At 39.5% G+C, this 23,189-nt stretch overlaps 2 protein-coding genes across 2 annotated transcripts in view; both read right to left on the bottom strand.

Moving 5' to 3' along the window:
- Positions 1–12,657, bottom strand: part of LOC139386878 (beta-1,4-galactosyltransferase 2-like) — a 150,010-nt gene extending 137,353 nt beyond the window's left edge. The window contains exon 1 of the mRNA XM_071132740.1: positions 12,624–12,657. The gene's annotated coding sequence lies outside the window, so the exon portion shown is untranslated. The remainder of the gene's footprint in view (positions 1–12,623) is intronic.
- Positions 12,658–13,744: 1,087 nt separating this feature from the next.
- On the bottom strand, positions 13,745–22,979 carry LOC139386955 (V-type proton ATPase 21 kDa proteolipid subunit c''). The gene is made up of 8 exons (XM_071132863.1): positions 22,704–22,979; positions 21,893–21,941; positions 21,619–21,702; positions 20,957–21,034; positions 17,433–17,502; positions 16,475–16,526; positions 16,011–16,201; positions 13,745–15,865 (listed from the first exon to the last, which is right to left on the bottom strand). The coding sequence occupies exons 1-8, from the start codon at positions 22,768–22,770 to the stop codon at positions 15,839–15,841; spliced, it is 618 nt and encodes a 205-aa protein (XP_070988964.1). The 5' UTR covers positions 22,771–22,979; the 3' UTR covers positions 13,745–15,838.
- Positions 22,980–23,189: the final 210 nt, after the last annotated feature.

Genomic DNA, 23,189 nt, shown 5'->3' with positions numbered 1-23,189 from the left:
GTCAATCACCGTATTCTTATCGGCAAACTCAGTAGCCTCGGTTTTTCTAATGACTGCCTTGCCTGGTTCACCAACTACTTTGCAGACAGAGTTCAGTGTGTCAAATCGGAGGGCATGTTGTCCGGTTCTCTGGCAGTCTCTATGGGGGTACCACAGGGTTCAATTCTCGGGCCGACTCTTTTATCTGTATATATCAATGATGTTGCTCTTGCTGCGGGCGATTCCCTGATCCACCTCTACGCAGACGACATCATTCTGTATACTTCTGGCCCTTCCTTGGACACTGTGCTATCTAACCTCCAAACAAGCTTCAATGCCATACAACACTCCTTCCGTGGCCTCCAACTGCTCTTAAACGCTAGTAAAACCAAATGCATGCTTTTCAACCGTTCGCTGCCTGCACCCGCACACCCGACTAGCATCACCACCCTGGATGGTTCCGACATAGAATATGTGGACATCTATAAGTACCTAGGTGTCTGGCTAGACTGTAAACTCTCCTTCCAGACTCATATCAAACATCTCCAATCCAAAATCAAATCTAGAGTTGGCTTTCTATTTCGCAACAAAGCCTCCTTCACTCACGCCGCAAAACTTACCCTAGTAAAACTGACTATCCTACCGATCCTCGACTTCGGCGACGTCATCTACAAAATAGCTTCCAATACTCTACTCAGCAAACTGGATGCAGTTTATCACAGTGCCATCCGTTTTGTTACTAAAGAACCTTATACCACCCACCACTGCGACCTGTATGCTCTATTCGGCTGGCCCTCGCTACATGTTCGTCGCCAGACCCACTGGCTCCAGGTCATCTACAAGTCTATGCTAGGTAAAGCTCCGCCTTATCTCAGTTCACTGGTCATGATGGTAACACCCGTAGCACGCGCTCCAGCAGGTGTATCTCACTGATCATCCTTAAAGCCAAAACCTCATTTGGCCGCCTTTCCTTCCAGTTCTCTGCTGCCTGCGACTGGAACGAATTGCAAAAATCTCTGAAGTTGGAGACTTTTATCTCCCTCACCAACTTCAAACATCTGCTATCTGAGCAGCTAACCGATCGCTGTAGCTGTACATAGTCCATCGGTATATAGCCCACCCAATTGACCTACCTCATCCCCATACTGTTTCTATTTTATTTACTTTTCTGCTCTTTTGCACACCAGTATCTCTACCTGCACATGTTCATCTGATAATTTATCACTCCAGTGTTAATCTGCTAAATTGTAATTATTCACTCCTATGGCCTATTTATTGCCTACCTCCTCATGCCTTTTGCACACAATGTATATAGATTTTTTTTTTCTACTACGTTATTGACTTGTTTATTGTTTACTCCATGTGTAACTCTGTGTTGTCTGTTCACACTGCTATGCTTTATCTTGGCCAGGTCGCAGTTGCAAATGAGAACTTGTTCTCAACTAGCCTACCTGGTTAAATAAAGGTGAAATAAAAAATACATAAATAAAAATAAAATTCACAAAATTCCATTGTGGACGTGTTTTGGTGCTTTACAAATGGTAGGCTTACCACATAGATGGGCATTCATAAAATAAAATGTCAGGCAACACTGTAGGCTACACCTCAGTAAGTACGACCTGAGCCGACACCTTTTGGACGTCTTTTGTTGGTGCAGTTCCGGACCAGCCTTGATTTACACATCCACGGACATTGGATTTTGGTCCGGACCAAATATGAACCAATCATAGACGCCGATGTTTGATTCAGATTTTGTCTGGTGAGACCAGATTTGATTTGACACAAACATAGACGTCTGTAAATTATTTATTTTCAACTTTCATTCAGAACCAAAAATGGGCCTGAGTTCAATATCTGGAAAATACGTATTTTCAACTCAACCAAAAATTAACCTGATTTCAATGTCGGGAAAAAACGTGTTTTTTGTATTTCTATTATTTACCCCATTTTTGTGATATCCAATAGGTAGTTACAGTCTTGTCCTATCTCTGCAACTCCAGTACGGACTCGGGAGCGGCGATGGTCGAGAGCCATGCGTCCTCCGAAACGCGACCCTGCCAAGCCGCACTGCTTCTTGACACACTGCTGGCTTAACCCGGAAGCCAGTCGCACCAATGTGTTGGAGGAAACAACTGGCGACCGTGTCAGCGTGCAGGCACCCGGCCCACCACAAGAGTCGGAGTCGGCGTTAGAGCGCAATGGGACAAGGACATCCCGGCCGGCCAAGCACTGCAGTACCTTAGACCGCTGCGCCACTCGGGAGGCCCAAATACATATTTTTGTTATGTCTGGAAAAATATGCCTTTTCAACATTATGGAAAACATTATGGAAAATATGTATTTTCAACATTATGGAAAACATTATGGAAAATATGTATTTTAAACATTATGGAAAACATTATGGAAAATATGTATTTTAAACATTATGGAAAACATTATGGAAAATATGTATTTTAAACATTATGGAAAACATTATGGAAAATATGTATTTTAAACATTATGGAAAACATTATGGAAAATATGTATTTTAAACATTATGGAAAACATTATGGAAAATATGTATTTTAAACATACGGAAAATACCTTTTCAAAACCTAAATTGAACTTCAACTTCTGGTAAATACATATTTTAGATGTCTATTCAACATAATTTTGCTTACTGGGAACGATTCTAGTTTTGCGGGGGGCGGTATTTTTTGGTCTCGCCTATGGCGGCAGAACGGCAAGGACCGGCCCTGAGAACAAAATACATTCCAGAAATGACCTGGCACTATTTCTAGGAAGCAAACGTGTGTGAATACTTGGGCTTGAGATACTACTAGCATTTAGGGATGGACAGATATGGAAATTATAAGCTGATTTTGATAACCAATATTGTCTTCTTGGCCATTATGGCCAATGCACTGATTCAGAAAATTTGTAAACAAACAATTATCTTTCACCTGCACCCATACAGAATAACACAGAGGGCTAAAACAAAACAAAAAAAGTGGTGCAATTTGAAGGGGAAGAACTATTGATAATGCATGTTGTGTAACATCACAAACAGAGATGTTCTCACAGCTGGAGGACTGGAGATGATCCCAGATATCAGAATTCACACTCACACCCGATTACCATCAACACTGTGTAACACTGAGCACACGCACAGTTCAGCCTGTTGACTCATGTCATAAGCAATGCATGTTTCACATTTCAACGAATGGAAAACGGACTGACACTCTTGTCAAGGAAGGTCTGTCGTGCTTCTACTAAGAAATCCAGATAAAAAATAATTCAGGCTAAATGCCAAATATTCGTTTCAAATATTTGACTAGTGAACTAATCTATTTATACATCATTCACGCTCTAACATTGTAGTGCAATGATCCCATGATGTTCTCCCACCAAGGTTCTCATGATAATACAGTACTGTACAGTACTGCTGGATTTGACTCACGGGACATTACATTAATCTACAATGACAGAGGAGCTGACAGCAGGATTCCACAGAACTCTGTACAAGCGGGTATCACATTATCACTGTGCTTCCTTTCATGTGATAGGTCTACACTCTGAAGAGCACTGGTTATGACAAGTTTATCATATAGTATATGACATTGTAAGCATTTCTTTCATATTTTTGTTGAGATTGCCATCAACAAAACACCAGGATGTAGCCAAGTCTATTTCAATACATACACAGGTCTCTTTGGCCATGCTCCAGAGTTGCTAAGCTCTAAAATAGAGGTCGACCGATTATGATTTTTCAACGCCGATGCTGATACCGATTATTGGAGGACCAAAGAAGCCGATACCGTTTAATCGGCCGATTTTTTTTACGACAATACTGAATTAACACTTATTTTAACTTAATATAAAACATCAATAAAATCAATTTAGCCTCAAATAAATAATGAAACATGTTCAATTTGGTTTAAATAATGCAAAAACAAAGTGTTGGAGAAGAAAGTAATATGTGCCATGTAAAAATGTGTGCCATGTAAAATATGTGCCATGTAAAGAAGCTAACGTTTAAGTTCCTTGCTCAGAACATGAGAACATATGAAAGTTGGTGGTTTCTTTTAACATGAGACTTCATTATTCCAAGGTAAGAGGTTTTAGGTTGTAGTTAATATCGTATTTATAGGACTATTTCTCTCTATACCATTTGTATTTCATATACCTTTGACTATTGGATGTTCTTATAGGCACTATAGTATTGCCAGTGTAGCAGTATAGCTTCCATCCCCCTCCTTGCCCCTACCTGGGCTCGAACCAGGAACACATAGACAACAGCCACACTCGAAGCATTGTTACCCATCGCTCCACAAAAGCCGCGGCCCTTGCAGCGCAAGGGGAATAACTACACCATATCTAAAAGCGAGTGACGTTTGAAACAGTATTAGCGCACACCCAGCTAACTAGTTAGCCATTTCACATTGGTTACACCAGCCATTAGGCTGATAGGCTTGAAGTCATAAACAGTGCTGTGCTTGCGAAGAGCTCCTGGCAAAACGCACAAAAGTGCTGTTTGAATGAATGATTACGGGCCTGCTGGTGCTCAGTCAGACTGCGCTATCAAATCAGACTTAATTATAACATAATAACACACAAAAATACGAGCCTTTGGTCATTAATATGATCGAATCCGGAAACTATCATTTCGAAAACAAAACGTTTATTATATCAGTGAAATACGGATACGAAACCGTTCGGTATTTTATCTAACGGGTGGCATCCCTAAGTCTAAATATTCTTGTTACATTGCACAACCTTCAATGTACAGTATGTCATAATTACGTAACATTCCTGCGAATTAGTTCGCTATGAGCCAGGCAGCCCAAACTGTTGCATATACCCTGACTCTGCGTGCAATGAACACAAGAGAAATGACACAATTTCACCTGGTTAATATTGCCTGCTAAACTGGATCAGTAGTTATAACTAGTGATTATGATTGATTGTTTTTTTATAAGATAAGTTTAATGCTTGCTAGCAATTTACCTTGGCTTCTACTACATTCGCGTAACAGGCAGGCTACTCGTGGGGTGCAATGGTTAGAGCGTTGGACTAGTTAACTGTGCGGTTTGGAACCCCTGAGCTGATTGGAACACCTGAGCTGACAAGGTGAAAATCTGTCGTTCTGCCCCTGAACAAGGCAGTTAACCCACAGTTCCTAGGCAGTCATTGGAAATAAGAATGTGTTCTTATCTGACTTGCCTAGTTAAATAAAAGGTATTTTTTTAAATAACTAAAAAAAAAAATAATAATAATCGGAAATCGGCGCCCAAAAATAGCGATTTCCGATTGTTATAAAAACTTGAAATCGGCCCTAATTAATCAGCCATTCCGATTAATCGGTCGACCGCTACTCTAAAATCTTCACCATCAAATATAGACCTGCCTTGCCTCACTTTCTGCCTCTTCAGATCCAGCTTCTTATTTGGCCACAAAGCCCCCCCAAAAAAATTAAGTGCTTGGGTGGAAGGAAGGTTTCATTGGGACAGCCTAGGAGTCAGGGTAGGGTTTGGACCATCTCAGACATAATTCTCTGTTTTTTGCCTTAATGACTAGCTGTATTGTTATAATGAGCAAAAGGGGTTTTGTTACAAACCATTTCACATCAAGAACTATCATTGTATGTATATTGTGCCATGCCGTCATTAATGCAATTGATGATTACTCCTATCTGCATTGATCCATAGAAACCTAATTTTAAAGTGTACCTCTCGCTTTCGGACTGTTAATTAATCAATGTATGCAAGGACACATCCTTTGAGATTTTGAAAGAAACTCACAATTTACAGCTCTGAATAGCCTACTTGGCTTTTTACAAAACACCAAGTCAATGCATAGAGCGAAACAATCTTCTCTAACTGCACCTTTGTTGCTCAGGTCTGGCTGTTGCCATGGCAACACATCTCAACATTGAATGTTGTATCAACATTTCAATTGCCGTCATCCTAGGAACAAAGCACTGGTTTATTCTATTTCCTTAATTTAAACTTCAAAACGTGCAAGGTCATTTGCTCAAGTATTCTTTGATGAATGAGAGACAGTCGTAAATCCAGTGATTAAACAAAGAACCAGATTCTGTGAAGATATGTGGCTCTCCAGTTGTGTAAGAAACAAGTGGCAAGTCCATTAAGTGAATGGCAGTGCTAAGTAAGTAGTTACCCCCAGGGCCGGTTTAATGCTAGGGACTTACCGGGGATGAAGCCCCTGGGTCCAGGCCTGTGAGGGGCCCAAAAGGCAGCAATAAATTAGTAAAATAACACAATTAAGGAAATATATACTTTATATATTATATATACAGTATATATTATACAGTGCCTTGCGAAAGTATTCGGCCCCCTTGAACTTTGCGACCTTTTGCCACATTTCAGGCTTCAAACATAAAGATATAAAACTGTATTTTTTTGTTAAGAATCAACAACAAGTGGGACACAATCATGAAGTGGAACGACATTTCTTGGATATTTCAAACTTTTTTAACAAATCAAAACTGAAAAATTGGGCGTGCAAAATTATTCAGCCTCCTTAAGTTAATACTTTGTAGCGCCACCTTTTGCTGCGATTACAGCTGTAGGTCGCTTGGGGTATGTCTCTATCAGTTTTGCACATCGAGAGACTGAAATGTTTTCCCATTCCTCCTTGCAAAACAGCTCGAGCTCAGTGAGGTTGGATGGAGAGCATTTGTGAACAGCAGTTTTCAGTTCTTTCCACAGATTCTCGATTGGATTCAGGTCTGGACTTTGACTTGGCCATTCTAACACCTGGATATGTTTATTTTTGAACCATTCCATTGTAGATTTTGCTTTATGTTTTGGATCATTGTCTTGTTGGAAGACAAATCTCCGTCCCAGTCTCAGGTCTTTTGCAGACTCCATCAGGTTTTCTTCCAGAATGGTCCTGTATTTGGCTCCATCCATCTTCCCATCAATTTTAACCATCTTCCCTGTCCCTGCTGAAGAAAAGCAGGCCCAAACCATGATGCTGCCACCACCATGTTTGACAGTGGGGATGAGCTGTGTTGCTTTTACGCCAAACATAACATTTTGCATTGTTTCCAAAAAGTTCAATTTTGGTTTCATCTGACCAGAGCACCTTCTTCCACATGTTTGGTGTGTCTCCCAGGTGGCTTGTGGCAAACTTTAAACAACACTTTTTATGGATATCTTTAAGAAATGGCTTTCTTCTTGCCACTCTTCCATAAAGGCCAGATTTGTGCAATATACGACTGATTGTTGTCCTATGGACAGAGTCTCCCACCTCAGCTGTAGATCTCTGCAGTTCATCCAGAGTGATCATGGGCCTCTTGGCTGCATCTCTGATCAAATCAAATCAAATGTATTTATATAGCCCTTCGTACATCAGCTGATATCTCAAAGTGCTGTACAGAAACCCAGCCTAAAACCCCAAACAGCAAGCAATGCAGGTGTAGAAGCACGGTGGCTAGGAAAAACTCCCTAGAAAGGCCAAAACCTAGGAAGAAACCTAGAGAGGAACCAGGCTATGTGGGGTGGAGATTATAACAGAACATGGTCAAGATGTTCAAATGTTCATAAATGACCAGCATGGTCGAATAATAATAAGGCAGAACAGTTGAAACTGGAGCAGCAGCACAGTCAGGTGGACTGGGGACAGCAAGGAGTCATCATGTCAGGTATTCCTGGGGCATGGTCCTAGGGCTCAGGTCCTCCGAGAGAGAGAAAGAAAGAGAGAAAGAGAGAATTAGAGAGAGCATATGTGGGATGGCCAGTCCTCTTCAGTCTTCTCCTTGTATGAGCTGAAAGTTTAGAGGGACGGCCAGGTCTTGGTAGATTTGCAGTGGTCTGATACTCCTTCCATTTCAATATTATCGCTTGCACAGTGCTCCTTGGGATGTTTAAAGCTTGGGAAATATTTTTGTATCCAAATCCGGCTTTAAACTTCTTCACAACAGTATCTCGGACCTGCCTGGTGTGTTCCTTGTTCTTCATGATGCTCTCTGCGCTTTTAACGGACCTCTGAGACTATCACAGTGCAGGTGCATTTATACGGAGACTTGATTACACACAGGTGGATTGTATTTATCATCATTAGTCATTTAGGTCAACATTGGATCATTCAGAGATCCTCACTGAACTTCTGGAGAGAGTTTGCTGCACTGAAAGTAAAGGGGCTGAATAATTTTGCACGCCCAATTTTTCAGTTTTTGATTTGTTAAAAAAGTTTGAAATATCCAATAAATGTTGTTCCACTTCATGATTGTGTCCCACTTGTTGTTGATTCTTCACAAAAAAATACAGTTTTATATCTTTATGTTTGAAGCCTGAAATGTGGCAAAAGGTCGCAAAGTTCAAGGGGGCCGAATACTTTCGCAAGGCACTGTATGTAGTATAGATTTTATATGTTTTTTTCACTGCAACCGCCAACCACAGGAAAACTCAGGAGCCAACTCTCAATGAGTGTAAACAGCCTGCCGCTCTGCTAATCATCAGATGGGGGATGAGAGGAGTTAGGGGGCCCACGTGGGTAACTGGGGGGGCATGCCTTGATTGGGTAAAAAAAAAGTTTTTTAAAGAATCAAAAACTGCATAATAAATAAATGTGACTGGTCAATTGTGTGATTCAGGGCCTCTCAATGTTCAAAATACACCAGAGAGCATAATTTAGCCACAGAGGATCAATAGCTTAGACAAAATAACCATGGATAAAGTTTGATCACAAGCACATACAGGTATCTGCCAAAATTAAGGAAACACCAACATAGAGTGTCTTAAAAGGGTGTTGCTCCTCCACCAGCTACCAGAACAGCTTCAATGTTCCTTGGCATAGATTCTACAAGTGGACCTAAACCTATGAAAAAAAACTAAAACAAAGGGCCTATGATTTCTTAAAATCAGGCCCTGGTCACCCCACACCTGCTTTGACCACCCTGAGGGGGCTCTCAGGCTATGGACCACAATCATTGGAATGCACGAAGGCCACTTGCCTCAAAAGCTCCAGACAACAGTATCCGTCCAGCAAGGTTCTCCATCAAATGTAATCCTACGGGGAAGCCATGCATTGTGAATGATAAGAGATTTAAAATTGGGACTGTTGCCATCAGATTGAATAGGTTAATGAGTACTCATGTAAACAACTTGGTGGTGTTGCCCTACAAAAAATAAATGAGTTACATATGAGGAGCTAAAATGATTTGAAAGCAAATGTGAGAGCAAGTTCCAGGTTCATAAATAGTATTGTTGTGTTGGCAGCCTACAGATAGCCTATGCTTACCTTTTTTACAGGGAGCCCATGTACACTTAAATTGATCAATGTAGGCGCACACAAAGACATTTTGGACCACAATGAAAAATATTTGAGGTAACAAGACGTTTTCTTTGTAGTAGTGGTGGCGGTCATGCATAGTGGGGCAAGTGGGGCTCCCGAGTGGTGCAGCGGTCTAAGGCACTGCATCTCAGGTGTCACTACAGACCCTGGTTCAATCCCGGGCTGTATTACAACTGGCTGTGATTGAGAGTCCCATAGGGTGGCACACAATTGGCCCAGCGTTGTTTGGGGTAGGCAGTCACTGTAAAATAAGAATTTGTTCTTAACTGACTTGCCTCATAAATTAAGAATTTGTACTCAGTGTCTTCTCCATAGCACTTAGGGGCTGCAGTGAAGTAATCATTGCAAAATATATGATATGGGTGATTTTTTTTTTGTAGGCACACTGGTGCTCCTACATTTTGAATCCAGGTCACACAGCAACATATTTAGGTGCATATGCAAGTAAAATGGTAGCACTGTAGAGCCCTGCCACATTGCTAGAGTGCACAAACTAAAATCAAGTAGTTCTCAACATATTATTCCTAAATAGTTTGTGATCAGGCGGGATATAATTAGCGTGAGACTTCAGTGGATAGAATTCATCTCTGATAAGTTTGGCCCTACAAACCCTATCACATCAATGCACAAAATGACACAGTGGGTAAATGTTACATGGACAACTAAGATGAGGAACAATTGCAATGATGTGACATCCAGATTCTGATCAAGAGATAGTGATATCTATTTGTGTCGCCTATAATTTCAGCATATTCAGCAAACAATGTTACATCTATATGATTACATATACAGTACCAATAAAAAGTTTGGACACACCTACTCACTCAAGGGTTATTCTTTATTTTTACTATTTTCTACATTGTAGAATAATAGTGAAGACATCAAAACTATGAAATAACACATATGGAATCATGTAGTAACCAAAAAAAGTGTGAAACAAATATATTTTATGTTTTAGATTCTTAAAAGTAGCCACCCTTTGTCGTGATGACATCTTTGCATATTATTGGTATTCTCTCAACCAGCTTCATGAGGAATGTTTTTCCAACAGTCTGAAGGAGTTCCCACATATGCTGAGCACTTGTTGGCTGCTTTTCCTTCACTCCTGTCCAACTCATCCGAAATCATCTCAATTGGGTTGAGGTCGGATGATTGTGGAGGCCAGGTCATCTGATGCAGCAACATCACTCTCCTTCTTGGTCAAATAGCCCTTACAGAGCCTGGAGGTGTGTTGGGTAATCATTCTGTTGAAAAACAAGTGATAGTCCCACCACGCACAAACCAGATGGGATGGTGTATCGTTGCTGAATGCTATGGTAGCCATGCTGGTTAAGTGTGCCTTGAATTCTAAATAAATCAGTGACAGTGTCACCAGCGAAGCACCACCGTTTTTCTTGGCCAAAGCAAGTCTCTTCTTCGTATTGCTATCCTTAGTAGTGATTTCTTTGCAGCAATTCGACCATGAAGGCCTGATTCACACAGTCTCCTCTGAACAGTTGATGTTGCGATGTGTTTGTTACTTGAACTCTGTGAAGCATTTATTTGGGCTGCAATCTGAGATGCAGTTAACTCTAATGAACTTATCCTCTGCAGCGGAGGTAACTCTGAGTCTTCATTTCCCGTGTCGGTCCTCATGAGAGCCAGTTTCATCAGCTTGATGGTTTTTGTGACTGCACTCAAAGTTCTTGAAATTTTCCAGATTGACTGACCTTCATGTCTTTGAGTAATGACGGACTGTCGTTTCTCTTTGCTTATTTGAGCTGTTCATTCCATAATATGGACCTGGTCTTTTACCAAATAAGGCAATCTTCTGTATAACACCCCTACCTTGTCACAACACAACTGATTGCCTCAAACGCATTGAGAAGGAAAGAAATTCCACAAATTAACTTTTAACAAGGCATACCTGTTAATTGAAATGCATTCCAGGTGACTACCTCATGAAGCTAGTTGAGAGAATGCCAAGAGTGTGCAAAGCTGACATCAAGGCAAAGGGTGGCTACTTTGAAGAATCTCAAATATAAAATATATTTTGATTTGTTTAACACTTTCTTGGTTACTACATAATTCCACATGGTTACTACATGATTCCATATGTTATTTCATAGTTTTGATGTCTTCACTATTATTCTACAATGTAGAAAATAGTAAAAATAACCCTTTAATGAGTAGGTGTGTCCAAACTTTTGACAGGTTCTGCACACACACACACACACACACACACACACACACACACACACACACACACACACACACACACACACGTCTCTATTTCATGAGTTAGTTGCTATAGCCTATCTACACAATTATCATTTCAGCTACATCTTCTTATAACTACACTGAACAAAAATATAAATGCAACATGGAACAATTTCAAACATTTTACTGAATTACATGTATAAGGAAATCAGTCAATTTAAATGAATTCATTAGGCCCTAATCTATGTATTTCACATGACTGGGAATACAGATACTTTAAAAACAATGGGCCTCATAATGAGCCTCAGGATCTTATCACAGTATTTTTGTGCATTCAAATTGCCAATCGATAAAATGCAATTGTGTTCGTTGTCCGTAGCTTATGCCTGCCCATACCATAACCCTAACACCACCATGGGGCACTCTGTTCACAACACAATTAACATTAAATTCTGGCAAGAGCTCTGGTGGTCATTCCTGCAGTCAACATGTCAATTGCACGCTCCCTCAAAACTTGAGCCATCTGTGGCATAGTGTTGTGTGACAAAAGTTGTGAGTGGCCTTTTATTGTCCCCAGCACAAGGTGCACCTGTGTAATTATCATGCTGTTTTATCAGCTTCTTGACCTGGCACACCTGTCAGGTAGATGGATTATATTGGCAAAGGAGAAATGCCCACTAACAGGGATGTAAACAAATTTGTGGACAAAATTAGAGAAATAAGCTTTTTGTGCTCATAGAACAGTTCATGAGACATGGGACCAACACTTTACATTTTGCATTTATATTTTTGTTCAGTGTTGATACCAGCGGACAGCGCAGGATGGATCTTTCCACCGCTGCTTCCAAGGACCGTTCTGCTTATTTAAATAATGTTGTTGAACGTGTGGGTCTCTTGTAAAAAAAAAAAAAAAAGGACGTTGCAAATGCATGTAGAATCGCGGGTCTAGGATGCTTCAGCATGACACCAAAGCAAATTGCATAACAAAAACATCAATAACCACAATTAAACATATTAAACATATACATGTTGATAAATGGAGATGTTTGGGATAATAAAGAATCAAAACGGCAGGCTAAATTAAAAAAATACAAGGTAAACAAAAGAACGAAATGTGATGAACAAATTAAATAGAATAGTCTTACCTTGAGGTGGCAAGCAATCCTCCTCTCTTCTATGAATGCATTTCCTTTTTGTTGCACCAAGCTTTTATATGAAATCTGTAAATGTCATTTAAAAAAAACTAAAATAACAAAAAAAAACTCACAAAAAAATGCACGTAATAAAGCATGGAGCCCGTTTTATTTCTGATGATAAAATCGGTCATTTCATTTTTCGTGCAGATACTGTTAAAAACGTTTTTCCATATAAAAGACATGGTAGATATGAATGCCTCATTTTGTTTGATCATTTACGGAGGGCAATATGCCAAATATAGTGTAGTAAATCTTCTATCTACATAATTCAGTCAATCCGTTAGGTTTGGTGTTGATATGAAGCAAAAAGGAGACTCTAGCAGGTTCATCTCTCTCTCTTCAGTACGGAGTCTCAGTTGGTCCAAACTCTCGGGTATTCTGCCACCAGAGGGAGCTTACACTAGGTCCTATCAGCATGGCACATCTCTAGTAGTTTGCAGCTAAAAAGACAGGACTACAGTAAGTGTAATATCGTCACTTTTGTAGGGTACAATTTGATGTCAATAAAAGTCAATTAATTCATATAGCAAATGTTGCTGCCCCCACTTTTGTAAATGTAATTAAGCAATAAGGCAGAGGCATAAGGTGTGATAGGTCCCCAGTAAATGTGCAAATGATTTAATATATAGCGCCATCTATCGAAATTATAGAGTGGGACTGGGACATAAGGAAGATCATTACAGAAACAAAATGTTAAAAAACGACTTACATCCAGAAGAGGATGGGTCATACCTCTGAGCCAGGTTCCTAAGTTTTTTTTCCTTTTAGGGAGTTTTTCTTGGACACTGATTTCTCCTCAGCTTGCTCTGTGGTCTAGGCCAGGCTGCCCTACCAAGTAAAAAGGCAGTAACTGCTCATTTGGTCAAAAAAAAGTTAATGTCATTTTTGATACATGAAATACATGCTTAATCATGGGGACAAGTATCCTGCCTCTATTGTATTTTGGAGAAAATGGGGGTCATGCTGTGAAACCAAGGTAAATAAGAGCCCTTTCTCTCAGTTCCACACTATGAGCAGTTGGTGCCTTTTTGACAACAGCTGACACAAAAAGCTTCATAAAATACATTTGATTGAACGGTCAGTTTGGTCTATTTTATTCTTTCAAGGACAATTAAGTCAAGAGGACCCACTTTTACACATGACAAAACAATGGATTCACCACAACATATTAAACACAGTCACTAAAGCCAGAGGCATGGTCTAGAGATCTTCATTTACATGACACACCACTACAGTACAGGTGGCCAACCAAGGACCTAGTCTCTCAAAGTAAGACATGAGCATTCACGGCCCTCTCTCAAGCAGCATACTTTGAAACCAACAACAGTTGGGACTTACAGTCCAAATGTTATCCATTGAAGTAAAATGGTTCAGTACAGAGGTTCTCCAGGACCAGGATGGTCACCCTTGTATTACACCGAAGGTCATTAAGGAATGTTCAAAAGCAAGGAATGAACACCGCTGAATCATTTAAATCAAATGGTTGGTAAGGAGAGGATGGGGACTCAGTGGGAGCCCTCCATAAGTGCATCTCAAATGGCACCCTATGTCCTATATATAGTGCACTACTGTTGACCGGTCCTGGTCAACAGTAGTGCACTATATATAGGAAATAGTGCTCTAGTCAAACTTAGAGCACTGTGTAGGGAATAGGGCGAAATTTGGGACAAACACAGTCACAGCAAATTGGATGTTATGAATATTAAAATGGATGCCAGTTTATGACAATAGACACAAGGATTGTATTTAACATTTAAGGGCTCAATCTAAGTCTTAAAATCAGTAGCACTGGTGGACATGGATGTTGCAGCTAATTCATTAAATTAAAAAAAAAAATTAAACGAAAGCACGACTAAGAAAAAGGCCAACCGGTCTGAAGAAGTTCTTATCGATGTTCTGCTCGAGTACCATCTCTCCAAAATAATACATGTCAGTCCATTTACAAGACAAGGAGCTTGGCGTATTCAAGCTCAAAGTTACACAAAAATAGAGGAAAGCAGAATGTACAAGGGCAAATGGTCTTGAAGAAAACCGCTACCTTTCTCACTCTCCACAGATAGGTCTGTAAACCCCCTGTTAACTATCTGAGAAGGAAAGAACAAAACCAAAAAAAATAGGTGGTCACTTAAAATCATATACATGTATATTCAGCCACAGCTCATTCACTGTGGACAAAGACCACTTAGATCAACAACAAAAAATCTTACAACCCAAGCTAAGGTACATAGAATGGTAAACACCCTCAGTTCACAAAACAGACCCTTTATATACACAAACAAATTTACTATTCTCATTTTTAACCAATCAGAACCGAAGAGTGCCAACCAAAAAGGTATGCATACATCCACACAAATTAAATGAATGACAGCTGACTAATGTAAAAAAAAACAATTACCATTTCAGAGTAATATCTCTTTAGATCACCTTTGTATGAATACATTTTGATTCATTTAGTGTTACTATAGTACTGATTAATTACACCAGTCATTGATAAATATATAGTAACTGAAACTAGTGAAAAACATTATGGATTACATTAGTCATATATATAATAATTTGCTTTGTTATACCATGACTTTTGCATACAAATATTTCAATACTTCAAACCAATTGTTTACAGGCATTTATCACAATTCCATGTAATGAACAGAACAGCTCTTTACGGATTTGCGATGGCTCATGAAACTCTAAATTTCTTCTACCTGAACACAGATTCCAGAAAAGGGCATCCATGAGTTTCTGACTATGGGGAAGTAGACAGGGCCTCATTGCCAAAATATGGCTTTAAAGAAACCCAATAATAAAAAATGTCCCTACTACTGACTAATAAATTTGATACAACAGTAAAAGTATGTGGGGAATGCCAAGAAGCTTGCTAGAGATGAATTACTTTTTTCCTACAACTGCAGTAATACGAACATGAATTTTATTCAAAAGGGATAGGATTTTGTCTTAAATACCTGCAATTTAATCTAACCTTTCGGTTGCATTCCTTTAAGACAAAATGGTGCAAATATGTCACTCTTCAGCAAATGGTTAAAAACAATCACAGACAAAAAAGACATTTCAATAATTTACTATGTATTTACACAATCCATCTGCTTCTCCAGCTTCGTCTTCCATTGATCTTGTCATCGTGATCTTATGTCTTGCGGATACATCTTCTAGTCACCCATTTTTACTTTCGACGTCTACAAGAAAATACATGTATTTGATTATGTAATAAGAAAAACAAGAAGAAGCAAACCTATATTCAGTTCATGCAATCAGCTACAGAAAGATTGTGCTATTCAACCAATCAAAGGATGAAAACTGTGGCAAAAGAATGTCAGTTACCTGCAAGATGGCTACAATCACTCCAAATAGCCCAATCGCACTGCCAAAGATTTCCACAATAAGGATTTTGACGAAGAGGCTGCCGTTCTGGGCATCAGCCAGGGCGGCTCCACTCCCAACGATGCCAACACAGATGCCACAGAAGAGGTTGGAGAAGCCCACAGTAAGACCAGCACCAAACATGGAGTAGCCTGTCAGGAAAGAACACAATCAGCACAGTCTTTACTTTATTGCCTGAAATTGTATTTTATCATTTGAGCTATTGAAGCCAATGGCAAAATGTGCCTACTTTACATCTAATGTTGAGCCTGCCTCTATATCATTGGAAATTAAGAACGCGTTCAGCTTCCAATCAACAACTAGCCTGAGTGCCAGTCTGTTAGTGCCATCATGCCAACTCCTTGTCACTCATGGTCATGCAAAACAGGCTAATTAACACCCAATGTCAGCAATTATCTTCTTACCTGCTTGGTAGTTCCTTGCCCCAATGGTCTCTGGTGTAGTGCCGCTAAAACTCTATAAAGGGAAAGATGGTGTGTAAAGAAATAGAATGATGTCTAATAAAATTGGAGTGGTCTACTACAGTGTCACACATCAGTAAGCCTGAAGAAAGATTCAAGGCTGTTCTCCAAGAAGTTCCTTCCTGAGGCTACGGCTAGTTACCACATGTTCAGTCCCAAATGGTACCCTATTTTCTATTCATTGCACTACTTTTGACCAAAAGGAGTACACTATATAGGGAATAGGGTGCCATTTGGGATAAAGCCATCTTAATACTATAATCACCATAGTCATAGTGATAAGTACTTTACAACACTGCTTTAAGTAAAAATACATTAAAGTACTATTTAAGTAATTTTTTTTGGGGGGGGGGTTCTGTACTTTACGATTTCTATATTTGACAACTTTTACTTCAATACATTCTTAAAGAAAATAATGTACTTTTTACTCCATACATTTTCCCTGACACCCAAAAGTACTCTTTACATTTTGAATGCTGAGCACGACAGAAAATGGTCCAATTCACACACTCCAGAGAACAACCCTGGTCATCCCTACTGCCTCTGATCTGACGGACTCACTAAACACAAATGCTTCATTTATAAATTATGTCCGAGTGTTGGAGTGCGCCCCTGGCTATCTGTAAACTTTAAAAACAAGACAATTATACCATCTGGTTCTCTTACTTTTGATAAGTAAAAATATTTTTGCAATTACATTTACTTTTGATATTTAAGTATATTTTAAACTAAATACCTTAAGACATTTACTCAAGCAGTATTTAACTGGGTGACTATCACTTGAGTCATTTTCGATTAAGGAATATTTACTTTTACTCAAGTATGATAATTGGGTACTTTTTCCCACCACTGTTAAAGGACACAAATGATTATCATATCATAAGTCACCTCTCATGCTTACCTCAGCCATGTTACTTATCACAATTGCCATGATGATCCCATATATAGCTACGGCCTCACAGAAGATAATGCTGTGGACAGGACAACAATAGCATTTAACACAAAACATTGATGGGAAAGACTGGTCTTATCAATACAAAACATACATAGTTGAAGTCGGAAGTTTACATACACCTTAGCCAAATACATGTAAACTCAGGTTTCACAATTCCTGACATTTAATCTGAGTAAAAATGCACCGTCTTAAATCAGATAGGATCACCACTTTATTTTAATAATGTGAAATGTCCGAATAATAGTAGAAAGAATGATTTATTTCAGTTTTTATTTCTTTCATCACATTCCCAGTGGGTCAGAAGTTTACATACTGATTGAGTGTATTTGGTAGCATTGCCTTTAAATTGTTTAACTTGGGTCAAACATTTCAGGTAGCCATCCACAAGCTTCCCACAATAAGTTGGGTGAATTTTGACCCATTCCTCCTGACAGAGCTGGTATAACTGAGTCTGGGATGTAGACCTCCTTGCTCGCACAAGCTTTTTCAGTTCTGCCCACACATTTTCTATAGGATTGAGGTCAGGGCTTGTGATGGCCACTCCAATACCTTGACTTTTGTTGTCCTTAAGCCATTTTGACAACTATGGAAGTATGCTTGGGGTCATTGTCCATTTGGAAGACCCATTTGCGACCAAGCTTTAACTTCCTGACTGATATCTTGAGCTGTTGCTTCAATATATCCACATCATTTTCCTCCTCATGATGCCATCTATTTTGTGAAGTGCACCAGTCCCTCCTGCAGCAAAGCACCCCATAACACGATGCTGCCACTCCCGTGCTTCACGGTTGGGATGGTGTTCTTTGGCTTGCAAGCCTCCCCATTTTTCATCCAAACATAACGATGGTCATTATGGCCAAACAGTTCTATTTGTTTCATCAAACCAGAGGACATTTCACCAAAAAGTATGATCTTTGACCCCATGTGCAGTTGCAAACCGTAGTCTGGCTTGATTATGGCAGTTTGGGAGCAATGGCTTCTTCCTTGCTGAATGGCCTTTCAGGTTATGTCGATACTGGACTCGTTTTACTGTGGATATAGATACTTTTCTACCTTTTTCCTCCAGCATCTTCACAAGGTCCTTTGCTGTTGTTCTGGGATTGCCTTGCACTTTTCGCACCAAAGTACGTTCATCTCTAGGAGACAGAACGCATCTCCCTCCTGAGCGGTATGACGGCTGCGTAGTCCCATGGTGTTTATACATGCATACTATTGTATGTACAGATGAACGTGGTACCTTCAGGCATTTGGACATTGCTCCCAAGGATGAACCAGACTTGTGGAGGTCTACAATTTTCTTTGAGGTCTTGGCTGATTTCTTTTGGTTTTCCCATGTCAAGCAAAGAGGCACTGAGATTGAAGGTAGGCCTTGAAATACATCCACAGGTACACCTCCGATTGACTCAAATTATGTCAATTAGCCTATCAGAAGCTTCTAAATCCATGACATAATTCTGATATTTTCCAAGCTATTTAAAGGCACAGTCAACTTAGTGTATGTAAACTTCTGACCCACTGGAATTATGATACAGTGAATTATAAGTGAAATAATCTGTCTGTAAACAGTTGTTGGAAAAATGACTTGTGTCATGCACAAAGTAGATGTCCTAACCGACTTGCCAGAACTATAGTTTGTTAACAAGAAATTTGTAGAGTGGTTGAAAACGAGTTAATGACTCGTTTTCACATCAAAGCGGATTCCAACTTCAACATACAAATCTAGAATAGTGAAGACATCAAAACTGAAATAACACATATGGAATCATGTAGTAAAACAATTAATGAAAGTAAAACAAATCAAAATATATTTGAGATTTTTCAAAGTAGCCACCAGTTGCTACTATTTCCACTAAGCATAAACCAGATGGGATGGTGTATCGCTGCAGAATTCTGTGGTAGCCATACAGGTTGTGTGCCTTGAATTCAAAATAAATCATTGAGTGTGACCAGCAAGGCACCCTCACACCTTCATGCTTCACAGTGGGAACCACACATGCAGAGATCATCCGTACACCTACTCTGTGTCTCAGACACAGCGGTTGGAATAAATACTCTCAAATTTGGACACATCAGACAAAAGGACAGATTTCGACCAGTCTAATGTCCATTGCTCATGTTTCTTGGCCCAAGCAAGTCTATTATTCTTACTAGAGTACTTTAGTAGTTTCCTTGCAGCAATTTGACCATGAAGGCCTGATTCCCACAGTCTCCTCCGAGGCAAATCTTATGTCACATTCACCGAATACAACAGGCAGACCATACAGTGAAAAGCTTACTTACAAGCCCTTAACCAACAATGCTGTTTTAAAAAATATACCCGCCCCAAAAAATAAGGAAAAAAAGTTACAAATAATTAAAGAGCAGCAGTGAAATAACAATAGCGAGGCTATATAAAGAGGGTACAGGTACAGAGTCAATGTGTGCGGGCACCGGTTAGTCGAGGTTGAGATGTCTGTTACTTGAACTCTGAAGCTTTTATTTGGGCTGCAATTTGAGGCTAGTAACTCTAACCTATTCTCTGTAGCAGAGGTAACTCTGGGTCTTCCTTTCCTGTGGCAGTGCTCACGAGAGCCAGTTTCATCATAGCGCTTGATGTTTTTTGCGGCGGCACTTCAAAGTCCTTGAAATGTTCCGGATTGACTGACCTTCTTGTCTTAAAGTAATGATGGACTGTCGTTTCTCTATTCTTGTTTGAGCTGTTCTTGCCATAATATGGACTTGGTCTTTTACCAAATAGGGCTATCTTCTGTATACCACCCCTACCTTGTCACATCACAATTAACAGGCTCAAACGCATTAAGGAAAGAAACTCCACAAATTAACTTTTAACATGGCACACCTGTTAATTGAAATGACTACCTCATGACGCTGGTTGAGAGAATGCGAAGTGTGCAAAGCTGTCATCAAGGCAAAGGGTGGCTACTTTGAAGAATCTCAAATATATTTTGATTATCACTTGTGGTTACACATAATTCCATATTTTTATTTTAACCTTTATTTAACTAGGCAAGTCAGTTAAGAACAAATTCTTATTTCACAATGACGGCCTACACCGGCCAAATCCTCCCCTAACCTGGATGACGCTGGGCCAATTGTGCGCCGCCCTATGGGACACCCAATCACGGCCGGTTGTGATACAGCCCGGGATCGAATCAGGGTCTGTAGTGATGCCTCTAGCACTGAGATGTAGTGCCCTAAACCGCTGCGGCACTCGGGGACCATATGTGTAATTTCATAGTTTTGATGTCTTCACTATTATTCTACAATGTAGAAGATAGTAAAAAAAGAAAGAAAAACCCTGGAATGAATAGGTGTCCCCAAACTTTTGAATGTACGCAAATATAGACAAAAATTAAGCCTAGATTTGGACTAAAAAGCATTTTTAAATTGTGATTTTAGTCCAGGGGTAAACTTAATCTGGGTCTGAGAAACCGGCCCATAATGACACATTTTCACTTTGAATATCTTACCTGACCAAATTCTTTGTTTTAATCCGTGGTGCTTTTACACCACCTCCTATGATGCTGGAACCTGTGATGTAAATGCCCCTGTAAAACAAGGAAAACAAAATTCATTATGAACATAAAACTAGGTTTGGGATGATACCTGGGGGACCTCTTCTACAATGTTACTCCAAATATTGCAATATCCGATATAATCGTGTTGCGCCGTTAATGACTAGATAATTCCAGACTGTGTAATTTGCATTTCTTTTCAATATTATTGTCGCATTCTCACTTAATCTTAGTTTGGTGAAAAACTAAGGCTTAGTTAATTAAATGTAGACATCATTTAACATATTGATACCGCCTAACTAATAAAACTGCAGTTTTGATTTGTAAAGTATAGTCTAGCACGTCACAATATATCGTCAATGTCAAATCAAGACATTCGATTTAATCATAAAAATCAGACCAACCCTACATAAAGCAGAACATAAAAACAGTGATACACTAAAATAATACTCCTGCCATCCACGAGTAGTAATTTAGCCTGCTGAAATAGGGAAGAGGATGGGGACAAGACACTAGTTGCTATTTGAATTTTCAAATCTAATTTCAGAACTTCCCTATTCATATTGGACAATCTCTTCTGATGCAACACTCAAAAGGGGGAAATTAAGAATACTCACCAAGCTGCTCCGACAACAGAGAGCGAGATGGCCAAGCCAATCCCAAGGTTTGCCCACATAAAGGGCGACGTTTCTGTCAAGAACCTGAGTGAGAGAGTATCATTTTACCACGGAAATCAAACATTCTAAGCTTTAGTCTAGGTCAACACTTCTGAAATACCACCTGACTGGAATTCTATTAGTAATCAGCACCAGACTCAAGAATATAGGCTAAAATTCTATGCCTATGATATATCCTACTATTCTAACTAAGACAAGAGACTGTCATACTAACCATGCCACATCAAAGCGGAATCCAAGGTCGAAGATTGTGTAGCAGATACCTGAAAAATATCACCAACGCAGAAAAAAAGTGGAAACGTTTTCATGAGTTTATGCATGTGTGTGTACACTGTATGTAGATGTGTGTTGCAGTACAGAACAGTTATGTACAGTACATGCAATGTCAAGCCACTGAGTTACAGAACCAAATTGTGCCCGAGAAATTATGAAATGTCAGAAGGCAAGCGTGATAGCTCACCCTCACACGAGAAGTGCTTAGGTTCCTATTTTTCTGACTGTAGAAACTAAGCTAGCTTGATTTATTTAGCTATGTTGTGGTATATACGTTTTCTATAGTAAAGTTATGCTGTTAGTGCAGGGCCTTATATTATGCAGTCGAACATTAGTTAGTTAATCGCTTGCTAGCTAACGTTAACTAGTTAGTTAGCTACGTTACTTCCTGTAAGCAGTTTGTCAAATTCTTACAAACAAATGGCTAAACAAGTTGACGGCAGTGCCACAAGCGTAAATAACAACATACAATGCAAATAAGCTATAAAGCTAAATAACTAGGGATCTTGAAACATTATGACATATGTGAACAAGCCATCACATCACTGCAGAGACAACTTAATTACTACTAACTAGCAGCGCAGCGGGATAACGTCACGTTAGTTAACAAGTCAGCACAGTATCTGTCAAGCAGACAGTCACAATCAATAAATACAAATGAGTGTTGTTTTTTAAAATCAAGTATTTTTTGCCATCATCATTAGCTAACTAAACCCATTACATTAGCTAGCAAATATACAACGTTTTCTTACCAACGATGAGAATAGTACTCCAGAAGGCCAAAGTGACCCCGGTGTAGAGAATGGCGTGTCCGTTCATGATCCACTCAATCACCCAAACCGCGATATTTTACGGGAAATCTCACAACACTACCTTCAGGTTGGTGTTTACAATTGACACCAAACGGTCTGAATAATATAAATACTGTTAATCACCCCCCGAAAGCGTTCAATTGGAGAAGAAAAGTCGAACCATCAAAAAGGGAAGGAATGCAGTCAGCTGATCGAGCTTGACTTGAGCATGTGACTGTGATAACAAACGTCATTCTACTTCCTGTTTTCCACAGCCGCGGGAGCTTCAAAGCAGCCTCCGCTGGTCATGTCTAGAAGGGACACCGATTTTGTCAAATTGATTAATGAAATGTTATTTTCGTGTCAAATAGCCAATTGGCAACCCATCCCTTATGGAATTAATTGACACATAAACAAACATTACAATAATTCACTATGGTAATTAAA

This window comes from Oncorhynchus clarkii, chromosome 28 (genome assembly GCF_045791955.1).
Source record: "Oncorhynchus clarkii lewisi isolate Uvic-CL-2024 chromosome 28, UVic_Ocla_1.0, whole genome shotgun sequence".
Classification (NCBI taxonomy): Eukaryota; Metazoa; Chordata; class Actinopteri; order Salmoniformes; family Salmonidae; genus Oncorhynchus; species Oncorhynchus clarkii.
Note: the sequence above shows the minus strand (reverse complement) of the source record. Positions and strands in the feature narration are given on the sequence as shown.